The 13,751-nt window shown below is 51.1% G+C and overlaps 4 protein-coding genes across 4 annotated transcripts; 3 read left to right on the forward strand and 1 right to left on the reverse strand.

The window, feature by feature from the left end:
• Positions 1–570: 570 nt before the first annotated feature.
• Positions 571–2,107, forward strand: N7539_003551 (curved DNA-binding protein (42 kDa protein); the record flags this gene model as incomplete). Its single annotated transcript, XM_056933153.1, has 5 exons — positions 571–601; positions 744–827; positions 883–987; positions 1,055–1,867; positions 1,926–2,107. The coding sequence occupies 5 exons, from the start codon at positions 571–573 to the stop codon at positions 2,105–2,107; spliced, it is 1,215 nt and encodes a 404-aa protein (XP_056790694.1).
• Positions 2,108–4,021: 1,914 nt separating this feature from the next.
• N7539_003552 (putative PHD finger domain protein) lies at positions 4,022–6,990 on the forward strand (the record flags this gene model as incomplete). Its single annotated transcript, XM_056933154.1, has 3 exons — positions 4,022–5,850; positions 5,920–6,349; positions 6,499–6,990. The coding sequence occupies 3 exons, from the start codon at positions 4,022–4,024 to the stop codon at positions 6,988–6,990; spliced, it is 2,751 nt and encodes a 916-aa protein (XP_056790695.1).
• A 1,305-nt stretch (positions 6,991–8,295) lies between these two features.
• N7539_003553 (uncharacterized protein) lies at positions 8,296–9,912 on the reverse strand (the record flags this gene model as incomplete). Its single annotated transcript, XM_056933155.1, has 7 exons — positions 8,296–8,423; positions 8,486–9,017; positions 9,074–9,268; positions 9,333–9,513; positions 9,567–9,647; positions 9,702–9,785; positions 9,827–9,912. The coding sequence occupies 7 exons, from the start codon at positions 9,910–9,912 to the stop codon at positions 8,296–8,298; spliced, it is 1,287 nt and encodes a 428-aa protein (XP_056790696.1).
• Positions 9,913–10,506: 594 nt separating this feature from the next.
• N7539_003554 (dolichyl-P-Glc:Glc1Man(9)GlcNAc(2)-PP-dolichol alpha-1,3-glucosyltransferase ALG8) lies at positions 10,507–12,252 on the forward strand (the record flags this gene model as incomplete). Its single annotated transcript, XM_056933156.1, has 5 exons — positions 10,507–10,583; positions 10,649–10,727; positions 10,782–10,975; positions 11,050–11,531; positions 11,588–12,252. 5 exons carry the CDS (start codon positions 10,507–10,509, stop codon positions 12,250–12,252), a joined length of 1,497 nt encoding a protein of 498 aa, XP_056790697.1.
• Between the last annotated feature and the right edge of the window lie 1,499 nt (positions 12,253–13,751).

Here is a 13,751-nt window from a genome sequence, read left to right on the forward strand (position 1 = left end):
TAGAGGGGATGGATGCCGAGTGCATTGGCTGCAGCTGAAAGGCGGGGAAGTCTTCAGTGCCCACGAGACCACATGAAGAGAAAGCTAAATGTGATTCTGCCGTTGTTCAGTTGATTGACTGAGACCGAATCCAGTCGTCTGTCCCAGGGCAAGAACAAGGGTGCCGTTTCTGACGTGTTCCAATTTGACAACGAGAGATATCACCTCGATAGATTATACGGGCTGTAAATACAAATGTGTACCACATCCATAAAGAGTACCTCGACTTACCCCATCTTCACCAGCTTGACGGAAGTAGCAAGGATGCTGGAGCTTTTCTGAGTGGCCCGTCCGCCATGACGTCTTGGCCCGCCGTAGCCCTAGACGTTGACTGCCTCATTTTTCAGGCTCTCCACCCTTTCCCCCCCCCCCCACCATCCGTCCCGCTAAACGCTCTCTCGTTCGCTGCACACGACTTGCTGTGAATATCCATTCTTTCTTGGTGACTCCGCTAATTGAGTTAACCGCAACTGCTGAACCCATCTGCACGAATTTCCCATCGCTCCTGCCGTGAGCTCAACATCAGACGAAATGGCGGACACCACTCAAGCACCCGAGGTTGGTATGTATATCTATGCTTCACGTGCTCTGCAAAAGCTCTCAACTTCTATGGGCATCCACTCCGAATGCTCCCCGTCGCACCTGCCGGCCATGGAAAAATTGTTGCTCTGGCAGAGCTAACCGTACCAATTCGCCCATTCTAGACTACACCCTCAACAACCCCGATACCTTGACCAAGTACAAGACTGCTGCCCAGATCTCACACAAGGTCCTGGAGGCTGTCACCGGTACGTCTCCTACCACCAATCCTGTCGGCCGCTCGAACTAATCGAAGCAACGCAGCTCTGTGCAATGAGGGTGAGAAGATTGTCGAAATCTGCCAGAAGGGTGATGCGTTCCTCGAGGAGGAGATCAACAAGGTTTACAAGGGAAAGAAGATCGCCAAGGGTAAATATTCCACCACCCTCACACTTTAAATGAAGAACGTCGGCCATACTCATGCAGACATTTGCAGGCATTGCCCACCCCACCACTGTCTCTCCTAGCTCATACGTGACTCCCTACACCCCTCTGGTGTCCGATGCCTCTGAGGCCGAGACCACCCTGAAGGCTGGCGAGATTGTCAAGATCCAGCTGGGAGCTCAGATCGATGGATTCGGTACCATTGTCTGCGACATGCACGTCGTTGCCAAGAAGGATGCTGCCAAGGAGGTTGTTTCTGGCCGTGAGGCTGACTTGATCCTCGCTACCCACTACGCGAACGAGCTTCTCCTCCGTTTGATGGTTCCCCAGGGCCTGCTCGCCCAAGGTACCGATGAGGAAAAGGCCAAGGCTACTGCCCAGCGCGCCCCTACTCAGGCTCAGATGTCCTCCCTTCTCGAGAAGGTTGCCAAGGCCTATGACTGCAAGCTCGTTGAGAACACCACCAGCTGGATGTTCGACCGCAACGAGATCGAGGGCACCAAGAAGATCATTCTCGCCCCCGGCGATGGTGTCCGTGGTGATGGCACTCCGGAGGTTGGTGAGGTTTGGGGTGTCGAGGTGGGCCTCAGCTTGGGCTCCGGTAAGGTCAAGAACCTTGACCACCGTGCCACCCTCCACCGCCGCACTACGACCACCTACATCCTGAAGCGTCCTAGCTCTCGCCAGACCCTTTCCGAGGTCGTCAAGAAGTTCGGCACCTTCCCCTTCAGCTTGCGCCAGCTCGAGGATGAGAAGGCCGCCAAGGTTGGTGTTGTTGAGTGTGTTCGCAACGGCGTTCTGCGCCAGTACGAGCCCGCTGGTGACGCCGAGGGTGCTCCGGTCTCTCGCATCCTGTCTACCGTCGGTAAGTACACACAGAGTTGACACGCAGATAGACGGCCATGACTGACAATATCATCTAGCCATCACCAAGAATGGTCTCACCAAGCTTGCTGCCCCTACCATCGATTTGGAGCAGTACAAGTCCGATAAGAAGATCGAGGACGAAGAGATCCTCAAGATCCTCGAGCAGCCTTTGGCCCGTTCTACCGGCAACAAGAAGAACAAGAACAAGAAGAAGAAGACTGCTGGTGCTGAAGAGTAAATGTATTTGACTCAATCGTCAAACTCCAAGTCTGGTCGCGGTTACCTATGCACTATGAATGTCAGTCGCATCTAGACTTTGAAATCTCGAAGAAAACAAATTCAAAAGATATTCAAGGTCAACTGATTACTTGGCGAACTATATAGAACACCTACCATTTATGAAAGTGGATCAAGCGAACATTGCAGTTTGACAACCCCTTTTACTGGGAAAGTAGCCCACATCGTGTTTGATCTCGGACTTCTGGCCTTGAAAAAAAACCAACCGAATTGACAAATTTTTACTTTCATTTGGCATGGAGCATGCCCAGTTCAAAGACTATTAACTCAGCCAGACGCTGACAGTAGTAGCGGTCGATAGGTGAATCCAAAAATAAATTTCATGCTCGCATTCCGAGTCTTGAAATAACACGGCGCTCTGTGCACTTGGGTCAAGTGTCTAGATGCAATCATGTAACTAGCGCGCGTAACCCAACAGATAATTGAGCTACAACTAGATGCAGCGGGTTCACGTCGAGCCTGATTGTCTAGTGGATGAATGCTCGACTTGAAGTCTCCCACAAGTACTTTCGACTACGACCCATATGTTGCTGCAGGCGCGAATGTCAAATCCCATAATCGAGGAACCTATGCAACACCACCGGTATAACTTCAAATATCGTCGCTGCGCTTCGTATCACTTACGCCAGACATAAAAGACTGGCTCAGAATAACGAAATTGGGACCATGGAGAGCGTGTCAAGCTTGCGTCCTGTCATATACTTGATGCGGCGTGAACTCCCTTTTCATGCTCCAAAGAGTAGGTACTCGATGATGTCAAGGGTCAATGAGGAAAGTGAGCTAGATGAAACCATGTGGTTCTACTCTGAAATCCGCTTTGGATTCGGTACGTAGAAGTATGGTGCCTGCCTGGTTTGATCTCACGAGTAGGTTGCGGATATTTCATTCGATCAAATGAGGTGGCAACATCCTCCAAGCCGAATTTTTATGTATGCTGTGACGGCACCCAAACCCCCTTCTGTACTTGTGTAGGTGGAATGTTGATGGCCAAAGCATGTGGTGCTGCGAAAGGTGTCTCTTCGTAGGTAGATGGTCTCTCGCTCCTGCCTGTGTCTCGTCCGAGTTCATGGATGGAAGTCTGTGGAAGCCTTGATGTTTACCTTGTAGACTGGGCTAGTTGCTTACCTCTCCGTGTGGTGTGCCATAGTATAGTGGGAATTGTTTGCTACCACAGAGGCATCCCCAGGCCACCGTCACTCATTTTGTTTGCTATCGCCAGACTGAGATGAGTAGCAAACATCAGATAAGTATTTCAGGGTACAAATATCCCACAGATCTCCCACTCTCTGACTTCTCTTTCCTTTCTTTCCCCGACTTCTCCGTCTTCCTCTTGACTTCCCAGGGAATAGAGAGCTTCTCCATCGTCTGGTCTTTCTCTGGTCTTTCTCTCGTCTTTCTCTCGTCTTTCTCTCGTCTTTCTCTCGTCTTTCTCTCGTCTTTCTCTCGTCTTCCTCTCGCCTTCCTTTCGCCTCTGTCTCCCTTGCTCCCCTTGGAAGACGCTCGTCTTCAAGAAAGTCCCTTGAGCTTGATAAGTGAGAAGCAATTTTATCTCGCTCACTAGAACGATTTACGAGTAGCTGACACTTCTCTCGCTCGCTCTCACCCGCCTCTCAGCTTGTGTTGACTTCTAAGTCCTCACTTGCTGTAAGTTAAGGCCAAAAACCCTCTTTTGGTCTTTCTCACCCTCACCCTCCCTCTTTTTCTTCTCTTTTCTTTTCTCCTTTTTTTTCAAGGTCACCTTGGTAAGTGTCGTTGCGTTTTCTCTATATCATGATATACAATATAGTCTGAGTTAGGGCTTGAGTGAAGTCTTGGCGCTAACGTCTCGGCAGAGCGGAGCCGCATTCCTCCCGCGATGGCTGTCCTGACCCGTTCCAAGCGTCAGGCATCCGAGCCCACGGAGAAAAAGCGCGCTGAGCCAAAGACAATCTCCCGGCTCCTTAAGAAGACTTTGCGTTCCACACGCAACACCTCGCCCCGGACAGGTGATGCGCTTGTGGATGAGAACCGAGCGTCCCCGGCCCCTCGACGCGACCACGGCACCAGGGCAAGCACCAACGCCGATTTCCCTCCACGCGTGGAGACGATTTACGGCATCACCATGCGGCCGATCGGACAATACCCCACCGCCGCCGAGTACAAGAGCGCTGGACTCTTGCCTCTTCCCTCCAAGGGTTCCTTCCAGCGCGTGTTCAAGTTCATGACGCGCGGCAACAAAGGGCCCAGTGAGGCAGTTGTCACGGATCGTTCAGCACCAATCTCACCGGTAGCTGAGCAGTCGATCGTCGCAGATCTCCAGGGCAGCAAGTCAGTTTCGGAGCCTCTCCCGGGTGATTCTGAGCATGACTTGGTGGAGGCAGTCCCCGTCTTTGAGGCGACTGGATCTCAGACCGCTGGTACCTCCCTTTCTCCTCTCGAGGCCGCGGTTGCCATGCTTGGACACGATCTGGCTTCAGATCTAGCCGCGCCTGGCTCTCTCTCTTCTGCTCCCCTTGGTTCCCTTTCTTCCGGCCCCCTCCTGGCCTCGACAACGCGTCGCCAGACGGACCCAGCTTCTCCCAACGGTGTCAATAACGCCGACATGCTGCCCGCTCTGGTCCCGCAACCCGACGTTCCCGTGGCTCGCGACTTCCTCGCCATTCTGGAGTCACTACCAGCCCCCACTTCTGACCACTACGACGTGGCTCAGCTGAAGCAGGTTCTGGCCAGCTCGATCACTCAAGCGAGAGAAGCTGGTCAAGATGAGATTGCCGTAGACTTGCTCTACTATTGGTCCGGCACAGCGGGAGATGACTTCAGACTCTCGCTGATCCATAACCTGGGGCTCAAGGAGGTCGACGCCGACCTGTTGCTGGCCTTCAAAACACTGATGCGCCGGTCGAACGAGGAGGCTTTCGAGTGGTACAGGGCACATCTTGCCAGTCACGCCGCTTCCATGACGCAACAGGGTCCAGGCAGCGACTCCGGGCGCTCATCGGCGCAGCCTGCAGAGGCTGATCGTGCGGCCCAGGCATACAAAACAGCGGACATCTACCGCGACACGTCTGGACCCCGCCTTGAAGACCTCTTCAACGCTGGCAAGACCAACACGGCTCCCTTGAAGAGACCCAAGAAGCCGTGTCCAGTGAATGAGAAGTCATTCAAGCGTCGCCGTGAGTGGGAATGCGACCCCTCGCTTGAGCAGACTCTCCGACTGAAGCGGGCTCGGCTCATGAAGAACTCAACCCCTGATCCCAGCCAGGTCAGGGCTGAACGGAGCTCCATCCGCCCTCAAAAGGATGAGCCCATTCTCATCGAGCAGTCTCTCCGTCAAGTTACGCCATCGGAGAGCACTGGAGTCGAGGAGGTCGCCAACTCCGTGGAGTTGCCGTCGGAGCCTGTCCCTGTCCCTACGCGTGGACAACGTGGTGGCCGTGGCCGAGGTCGTGGACGTGGCCGAGGAGGCCGAGCCGTTTCTACGCGGTCGCAGCGTACCCAAGACGCCCAGGAGCAGACCGAGCAACAGGTTGGGTCGCATCCAACCGTCGCTCTCGCCCCCCCTCCTCAGGTGCTTGGGAAACGCTCTCGTGAGTTGTCGCTCGACACGACAGTGTCAGCAGAATCCGAGCTCTCCAACGAGTGCTATTCGGATCGAGAGAACGAATGGCACGAGGGCTTCGGCCGGCGACAGATGCCGAATTCTATGTAAGTGAACAATAATATTACTACAACTACATCGGAAAGAAAGGACAGCTGCTGACTATGTTCTTACAGCGCACCACCAGAGAATAGCGACAACTGCTACGAGTGCGATCAGGTCGGGAATCTGCTCTGCTGCGACACCTGCGAGAGCGCATTCCACTTCGAATGCCTGCGGCCTGCGGAGGACCCCAAACACCCGCCTCAGGGTGAGTGGTACTGCCCGCGTTGTGGAGTCCGAAACCCGATCACCACGACAATTGCCCATGGTCGACACAAGAAGCGAAAGACCGAGTTCAATCTCCCGGATGAAATCAAGGACTATTTCACGGGAGTCGAGACCGGCCACATGTCCGATGCTCCCAACCCACAGGACATCAAGAACATGCGCTTCTACAAGTCGGCACCCCACATACCGCGTCTGACTAAGCCTCCCAGGGCTGGGACCCGGGCAACTCCTGCCTACGATGATCCCAACCTGCTGAAGATGTCGGACAATGGGCAGGTGATCCTCTGCAACTGCTGTGGTCGGTCCACGGATAACGAGCGTCCAATTATTCGTTGTGACTACTGCCCTTCTCACTTCCACCTCGACTGTCTCGACCCTCCCTTGGCACACCCCCTAATTCACGCAACGGGTGGATGTGTCCCAAGCATGTCCTTCCGGACGAGCTGGTCGTTACCAAGATGGTCAATGGGAAGATGCAAGAACGCCGTCCGCGCCGTCCAAAGAACGCGACGGTCGCTTCCGTTGATGTGGAGCCCGCGCCGTATGAGGATGTCAATGAAACGACATTCGACGACGATTTCCGGGAGAAACGCCATCTTCTTCCGGCCGGAGATTTGGTCCTAGACTTCATCTCCGCCGTTCGTCATGACTCCTCACGTCGCCGACAGGACTACTTCACTGAATTGACCAGAACTTGCATGGACTATGCCAGAGGTTTGGTTGAAGAGCGCCTAGCGCAGTCCTCCAATCAGTCGGCTGACGAGATTACGGCTTCGATTGCTCCCAAGATCAAGGAAGCAATTGGGAATCTCCAATCCGGGCAGGCCAGCAAAGACCAGTACGACGCTGCCGTGGCACTCATGGGGTTCGCAAAAGGCGACGACTCGAGCGCATCAGTCGATGGTTCCTCCTCCTGATCCGTCTCATTATCACTTCTTCACATTGAGCACGTCAACTGCTCCCGCCTCCTTCACCCTTGAGCAATTCAAGCTCGCAAATTCTTCACATTGAGCAAATCAATGCTCCCGCTCCCTTCACATCGAGCAACTGCAATGCTCTCGCTTCTTCACATTGAGCAATTCCAATGCTCCCGCCCCCTTTCTAATGGAGCCACCTCAATGCTCCCAGACCATCTCATTTTGAGCAATGATAATGCTCGCAACTTCTTCACATTGAGCATTTTCTATGCTCCCGCCTACTCTACCATGCAGCGATCAAAAGACCTCAGGGTCCTGCACATGGAGAGAATTACAATGCTTCTGAACTCTTTGGCACTGAGCAATCAAAACGCTCTCCATATCGAGGACTTTCAATTCTCTCGGGCCACCAAACACTGAGCAAATGAATGCTCCCGACTCAACATGAGTTTTGCCGCACCTCATCCTCTTTCTCTTTGGTTTTTTCTTGTTTCTTTCCATTTTGCGCTCCATGGACTTTGCGAAGAATGTCATTTGCATCAGGAGGGCGCATTTACATTTTGAAGATTCTGTTTGTACTTTTAGCATGGTTGGCTCTAAGCATGGCTTTTACAGTCGTCTGTTTTTCATTTGCATCCTGCAGAGCATATGGCTCCATTTTCTCATTCAACGAGCGCAGTTTGAACACTACATTTTCTTCTTCTCGCGGAGCGAGCGACTTTGAGGATCACGCCTTGCTTTGGTAAATCCCTGTCAAGTGTCGAAAGCCATCGTGCAGTTGGCCTAAAGCTGCCCGAAACAGGGTAGGTCGATATGGCTTGTTGATTACATTGCACGAGCAACGGTGTCTCAAGATGTGTAATGATGCATCCCTCGGATGTATGAGAGGTCGAATAAGGGCGACTGCCTCGATTGAACTATTCTTGACTGGAGTAGACAAGGCTCTATCGAGAGGACGTAGTGTTGTCGACCTAAATGGGCGGCACAATTCGCAAGTAGAAGAAAATTGCCAACGACCATCCGTCAATGGCAATTCTGTAGAGCGCCCACGATGGAAGCTGATTTCGCCAGCTAAGACAAAGACGTACAGCTGATGCCTTAGATGGATGCTTCCTTTGGCCTTGTGATTTATCACTAAGCGAGATCGTGCACCAAACAGGGTTTCGTGGTCGAACAAAAAGAAATTGAGCTATCTGCACGAAATGCGCATTACAAGATTTTATACATTCTCGAAGTTCTCTAGATATGGCGGACTTCCATTTGAAGACATCGGCCCGGTACACACTTGCGATGAATGAGACCCGCTCAGAGGAATTTCTTGGGCATGTTCGCCCGACGACGCTTGTAAATCACATATGCAGTAGCCAGAAGAGCCTGAAAAGCAATGACCAGGAAGATGAAGAAGCCCATTCGAGGAGTTGAAGCAGTGATGGCTATCAGATAAGATATCAGCGCCTATCGCATCACATAAATTCTGGATCGGTGGAAAACTTACCGCTAATGAAGTGACTCTGAAGATTCTCAGTGAGACTGAGGTGCGACGATCGAAGCGTATCCTGAAGTTGATTGAAGCGACCGCTGTAGTCTTTGCCCTCCAAATCGCGCTGAATATTCTGCAGAAGAGACTCGATGCGCTGGAGACGGGCGTCGAGAGTCGCGATCTGCTCTTTTGCCACCAGCTTTTGCATGGCCTCGTTGTGGCGTGCTTCGGTCTTGCCAGCTTGGGCCTTCATTTCCTGAATGATGTTGTTGATTGCCTTATTCTGAAGTTGAATGCGGCTGTGAAGCTCAACAAATTGAGCGGCGTTTGAACTGTCTGACCCGGACGTCTTAGAATCACCACCTACTGGGACTTGGTTGTGATTAACGATATGCTGCTGTTGCTGCTGGGTGCTATCTTGAGGGCTTTGGGCGGTCTGTCCCTGTCCGGAGCCAGATGTGAGGATGAATTTAAAGACCTCGAACGAATCTGGCGTCTCGGGGGTGGCAGCAGTGAGACCGAATGTATTTCCAGTCGGCAAGTTAATCTATAAATCATGAGCACATACACTGTAAATAAACTCGAGAGTGGAAAAGTACGTACCTTGCCGGTCGAGAAACAGACCTTGTCATCAACAGTGACCTCGAAGACTGAGTTGGTATGCTTGACCTTAATCGAGCTGGGTCGGCCCAGATTCCGGTACGCATAGTTGCAGTGACCGAAAGCGAGGCTGTCGACGCTTCGATGGCTCTTATAGTCGACCGTCCCGTCGTTCAAGAATCCGCGAACGCTCCCGCCCTATAACAGTCGATCAATAAGGTTGACTTTGAGAAAAGTGCTTGTGCAAAGGCAGACAACTTACCCGGCCTCCATGAGTATCAACCACAAGGGCAAAGCCATCGAATGGCCCGACAGTGTAGATGCTAGACGTGCCAACTCGAGTTTGCCCATCTTTTGCGTACCACAACTGCATGATACCACCTGCTCGTTCAGGTCCACTCGCTCGGAATTGGAATTCAGCCGACCATTCCTGCTGGGATACACTTGAAGTCTGTCAGTGAAACGTTGCAAAACAAATGAAGAACGGGCCACGTACGGGTTCTGAGCCCAAGCGGATCCACGGGTGTTGCCAGGGTAAGGTGGCGTGAGAATAACTTTGTCCGAAAGCTGAAGGCAGCTGTGGTTAATTCAGGTTGCGCGTAGATTCGGACTGGTGTCATGACCCACGTACAAGAATTGGTATGTGACCCTCTCCCCCCAGGCTCCAACCCGGAATTGAGTCTCGATGGGGAGAAATTCTGGCAGCGAGGTCAGTCTGTATTCAAGACAAGGCAGCCCACGTATGAGAAAACCTACGTTGTTCCATGGCCAAAGCTAGTTCCTTCGATCACCTGGGCAGTGGCCCCAATGGCGAAGAATGTTAACGTGCTCAAGCACCTCATTGTGATCGGCGAATCGAGTTCAGAGCGCTCAATGTGTATATGCTTCAGTCGGTGCGACGAGTGTATTGTCGACGTATGTTCCGTACGTTGCGCACAACTTGTTCAATTGAGCGGGGCCAAGCTGGGTTTTTCCCTGCTGATAGCTGAAGTTATCAACTATTCTTTCTCGAGCTTTTGAGAGCGACGAGAAGCTCGATCACAGTCGCAATTACGCGATCTGTCCGATTCGCATAGACTGGCCACCACACGAGTAGTGATCCACCCTACCACAATGGCAACAACACACAGTCGAACCTCCTTAGCGATTACTGCAGCAGAGGGAGAAAAGTCGATAAAATGTTGTAATTGGATGCTGTTGAGAATGGTGTGGCGCACGCCGACGTCTGAGAAGTCCATGCGGAGGATATGCTATTGATACGCTGGCCTTAGCGCTCTTAGCGTGCTTCGGGTCGATTACTCCTGAGATAAGTTCTCCGCATATCGCGCTGGCACGTGACTTCATGACTGCGGAGGAGCTTCGCACTTCCGCATCCCGCCCGCATCCTTACGCGATTGTTCAACTCAATTTACCGAAGGGAAGAAGACGCTTCGGCTATGGCCGAGCTCTACCCATCACTCACGCAATGCGCCATTGTGGCTGCAGCGTTCAAGGTTCTGTTATTTCCGGCATAGTAAGACATCTCTTTCATGGTTCGCATTTATGTGACAGCACCGCTAATAGTATTGCCTTTTGCAGTAAATCGACCGACTTTGAGGTACACCGAAATTGGCTGGCCATCACGCACTCCCTACCGATCACAGAATGGTATTATGAGGTGTGCTAAATTACGGAGAATGAAGAAAGCTCTGCACTTTCTAACCTACTTCAGAAAACCTCGGAATGGACGCTCGACTACCCGCCCTTCTTCGCGGCATTCGAATGGCTTATGTCTCAGGCTGCGGCATGGATAGATCCAGCAATGCTGATGGTCAACAATCTCAACTATGATTCGTGGCAGACGATATACTTTCAAAGGTCAACTGTCCTTGTGACAGAGCTAGTCCTCGTCTACGCGCTGAGCAGGTCCGTGACATACTTCAAGGATACTCGACGTCCAATCATTTTCTGGCGTTGCTGTATTAACCTTCTGTGTGCAGGTTCATCAAATCGTCCTCTTTGGCGAATAAGCCCGCAGCTCATGTCGCAAGTCTCTCAATTTTGTTATCGCCCGGCCTTTTGATCATTGATCATATTCACTTCCAATACAATGGCTTCATGTATGGAATTCTCATCCTATCGCTCGTACTGGCTCGAAAGCAACTGCTCGCTAGTGGATTTTTGTTCGCAGCCTTGCTCTGCTTCAAACACATCTATCTTTACCTGTCTTTGGCATACTTTGTCTACCTTCTTCGTGCCTACTGCTTGGATCCAAAGAATGTGTTGCGCCCACGAGTGCTTAACACTATCAAGCTGGGAATCTGTGTCGTCGGGGTTTTTGCAATTGCATTCGGCCCATTTGTGGATCAACTACCACAAGTCAAAGATCGCCTTTTTCCTTTCTCGAGAGGGTTGTGTCACGCCTACTGGGCACCCAACTTCTGGGCTATTTACTCCTTTGTGGACCGTGTCTTGATCACAGGTGAGCTCATTACCCCATGATACATTTCTTGCTCGAATGCTAAATACGGCTTGCAGTCGCTCCTCGTCTTCATCTTTCAATTAATCAAGAGGCTCTCAGCAGTGTGACACGAGGGCTCGTGGGAGATACCTCTTTCGCCATCCTTCCCGAAGTCACCAAGGAGATGACTTTTGGTCTGACGTTTATCTTTCAGCTAATTCCCTTGGTGAAGCTTTGGGTTCGTCCAGACTGGGACACTTTCATCGGTGCCATCACCCTTTGTGGATATGCCTCATTCCTATTTGGGTGGCATGTCCATGAGAAGGCCGTCCTTTTGATCATCATTCCTTTCAGCTTGATTGCCCTCAAAGACCGACGGCACTTCTCGGCGTTTCGTCCGCTCGCAGTGGCGGGACATGTATCCTTGTTCCCGCTGCTTTTCACGCCCGCGGAATTCCCACTCAAGACCGTCTACACGACTTTCTGGCTTGTTCTCTTCCTGTTCGTGTTCGACCGCATGGTGCCAGTACCAGAACGGCCCCGTGTCTTTCTCTTCGACCGATTTTCTCTATTGTATTTGACTCTTTCGATCCCTCTTGTCTTGTACTGCTCTATTGTTCATCGGTTGGTCTTTGGCTCGCAAAGGTTGCAATTCCTTCCCTTGATGTTCATGAGCAGTTACTCCGCCCTAGGAGTCGTTGGTAGCTGGGTTGGCTTTATGGTTGTATATTTCACAACATGATGCTCTTAATCTCTGAAAATATAGATGCAGAATTGGAGCCAAAAAATAACAGAGCAAGATCGCTGAATCATTGCGAATTAATTATTTGGATTTGAGGTACTATGACCGACATTTGCGCTGTCACTGCAGTAGATTACAATTTGAGGTAACATACGTGGCTGTCGGCGATGCTTTTGCAATGTTTGCATTGTTTGGCCACGTGGGGGCACCCCACTTCAACCACGGAGTTTATTTCTGCACGTCACCTGAAACGGCTAGCTCATCCGGACCCGCTTGTCCCTGTAAGTAGTGCATTAGCTGCATACATGTGTAGGCCGACATCCGCCGCTGGCGTAACAGAGAGGTAGGTCGGACACAATTCAGTATGCACCCAAGGCAAGTGCCACCATACGGTACTCTCATCTGGTACAGACTCTCCATGAAATATTGTCATCGTATCTCGAGTGTTCTCAGGGGCACACATTGATATATCGTCTCTGAGGTTCATCAATCTAACATGAGGATCAGTAAAATTAGGTGGACGGCACCCGACCTCATGAAGTGATTGTTCAACTTCGGTTGAGTAGATGCAGACAACCGATTATCTTCAGTCTATGATCTGACTACTAGATAATGTTAGGTATAGTCCATCGGCTCGAATGCCGACTGCCATGTATCATATTTTGCATACACAAGGCATCCTCTCACTAAGATGAGCGACATGGAGATCTTCTTCATGGCAGACCATACATGGAAAGTTGACCGTTCCCAAGCTTATTGATAATAGCATCTTTTTGATCTTGCATCAGCTTTCGAGCATCTTAAAGATATTTTATTGCAAGGAAAGAACAAAGAAAGATCAACCGTCTTTGGGTGTATCTGCTATGACCGGGAGGTTCAATACCAGGAAAACATCCATCAATTTTGCGCTTGTTCGGTGAAATTTCGTATCTACCCAGCAGCGAGGGTATTATCAAGGAGCTCTGAGGCTGTCCCACTGAAAAGGCTTTCTGATCCGGAGGTAATTAAGGAACCGTACTTGATGATGATACCAGTCCGAATCCTGGCTGACACCATCAAAGCTCTTGACCCTGTATGGAAAGAGATGATGCTTGAATAACATTGTCTATGGATCTCTGCCCGTGTTGAGAGACGTAGAAACGATAAGGGTATGGGATATCGTCAATAGCATAAATAATATCCCTAGATCGTTGAATGTCAATCAAGCAGGGAGTGATTCCGTTGCCTACCTACCTACCCAACGAGGCATTCTTTGACTGACATGAAAGTGCAACGGTCGTATAAGCTTCGATCTCTGATTGTATTTCCTTTCTTCACACTCTCCCCAGCTCAATGTCTCGGAAACCCATCGATGAAGCTTCAATGATTGAGATAGTTAGGTCTCCTTATCGAAATTGCTATCTAATATTTGTGGAGATCATTTGATGACTGATAAAGGGTTTCGCGTAGCAAGACCAGAGTGAGAAGATCTATGGGATCCAATTGTGCACCGTCGGTCT

Source organism: Penicillium diatomitis (assembly GCF_028827545.1).
Source record: "Penicillium diatomitis strain IBT 30728 chromosome Unknown utg000004l_segment0_segment0, whole genome shotgun sequence".
NCBI classification, from domain to species: domain Eukaryota; kingdom Fungi; phylum Ascomycota; class Eurotiomycetes; order Eurotiales; family Aspergillaceae; genus Penicillium; species Penicillium diatomitis.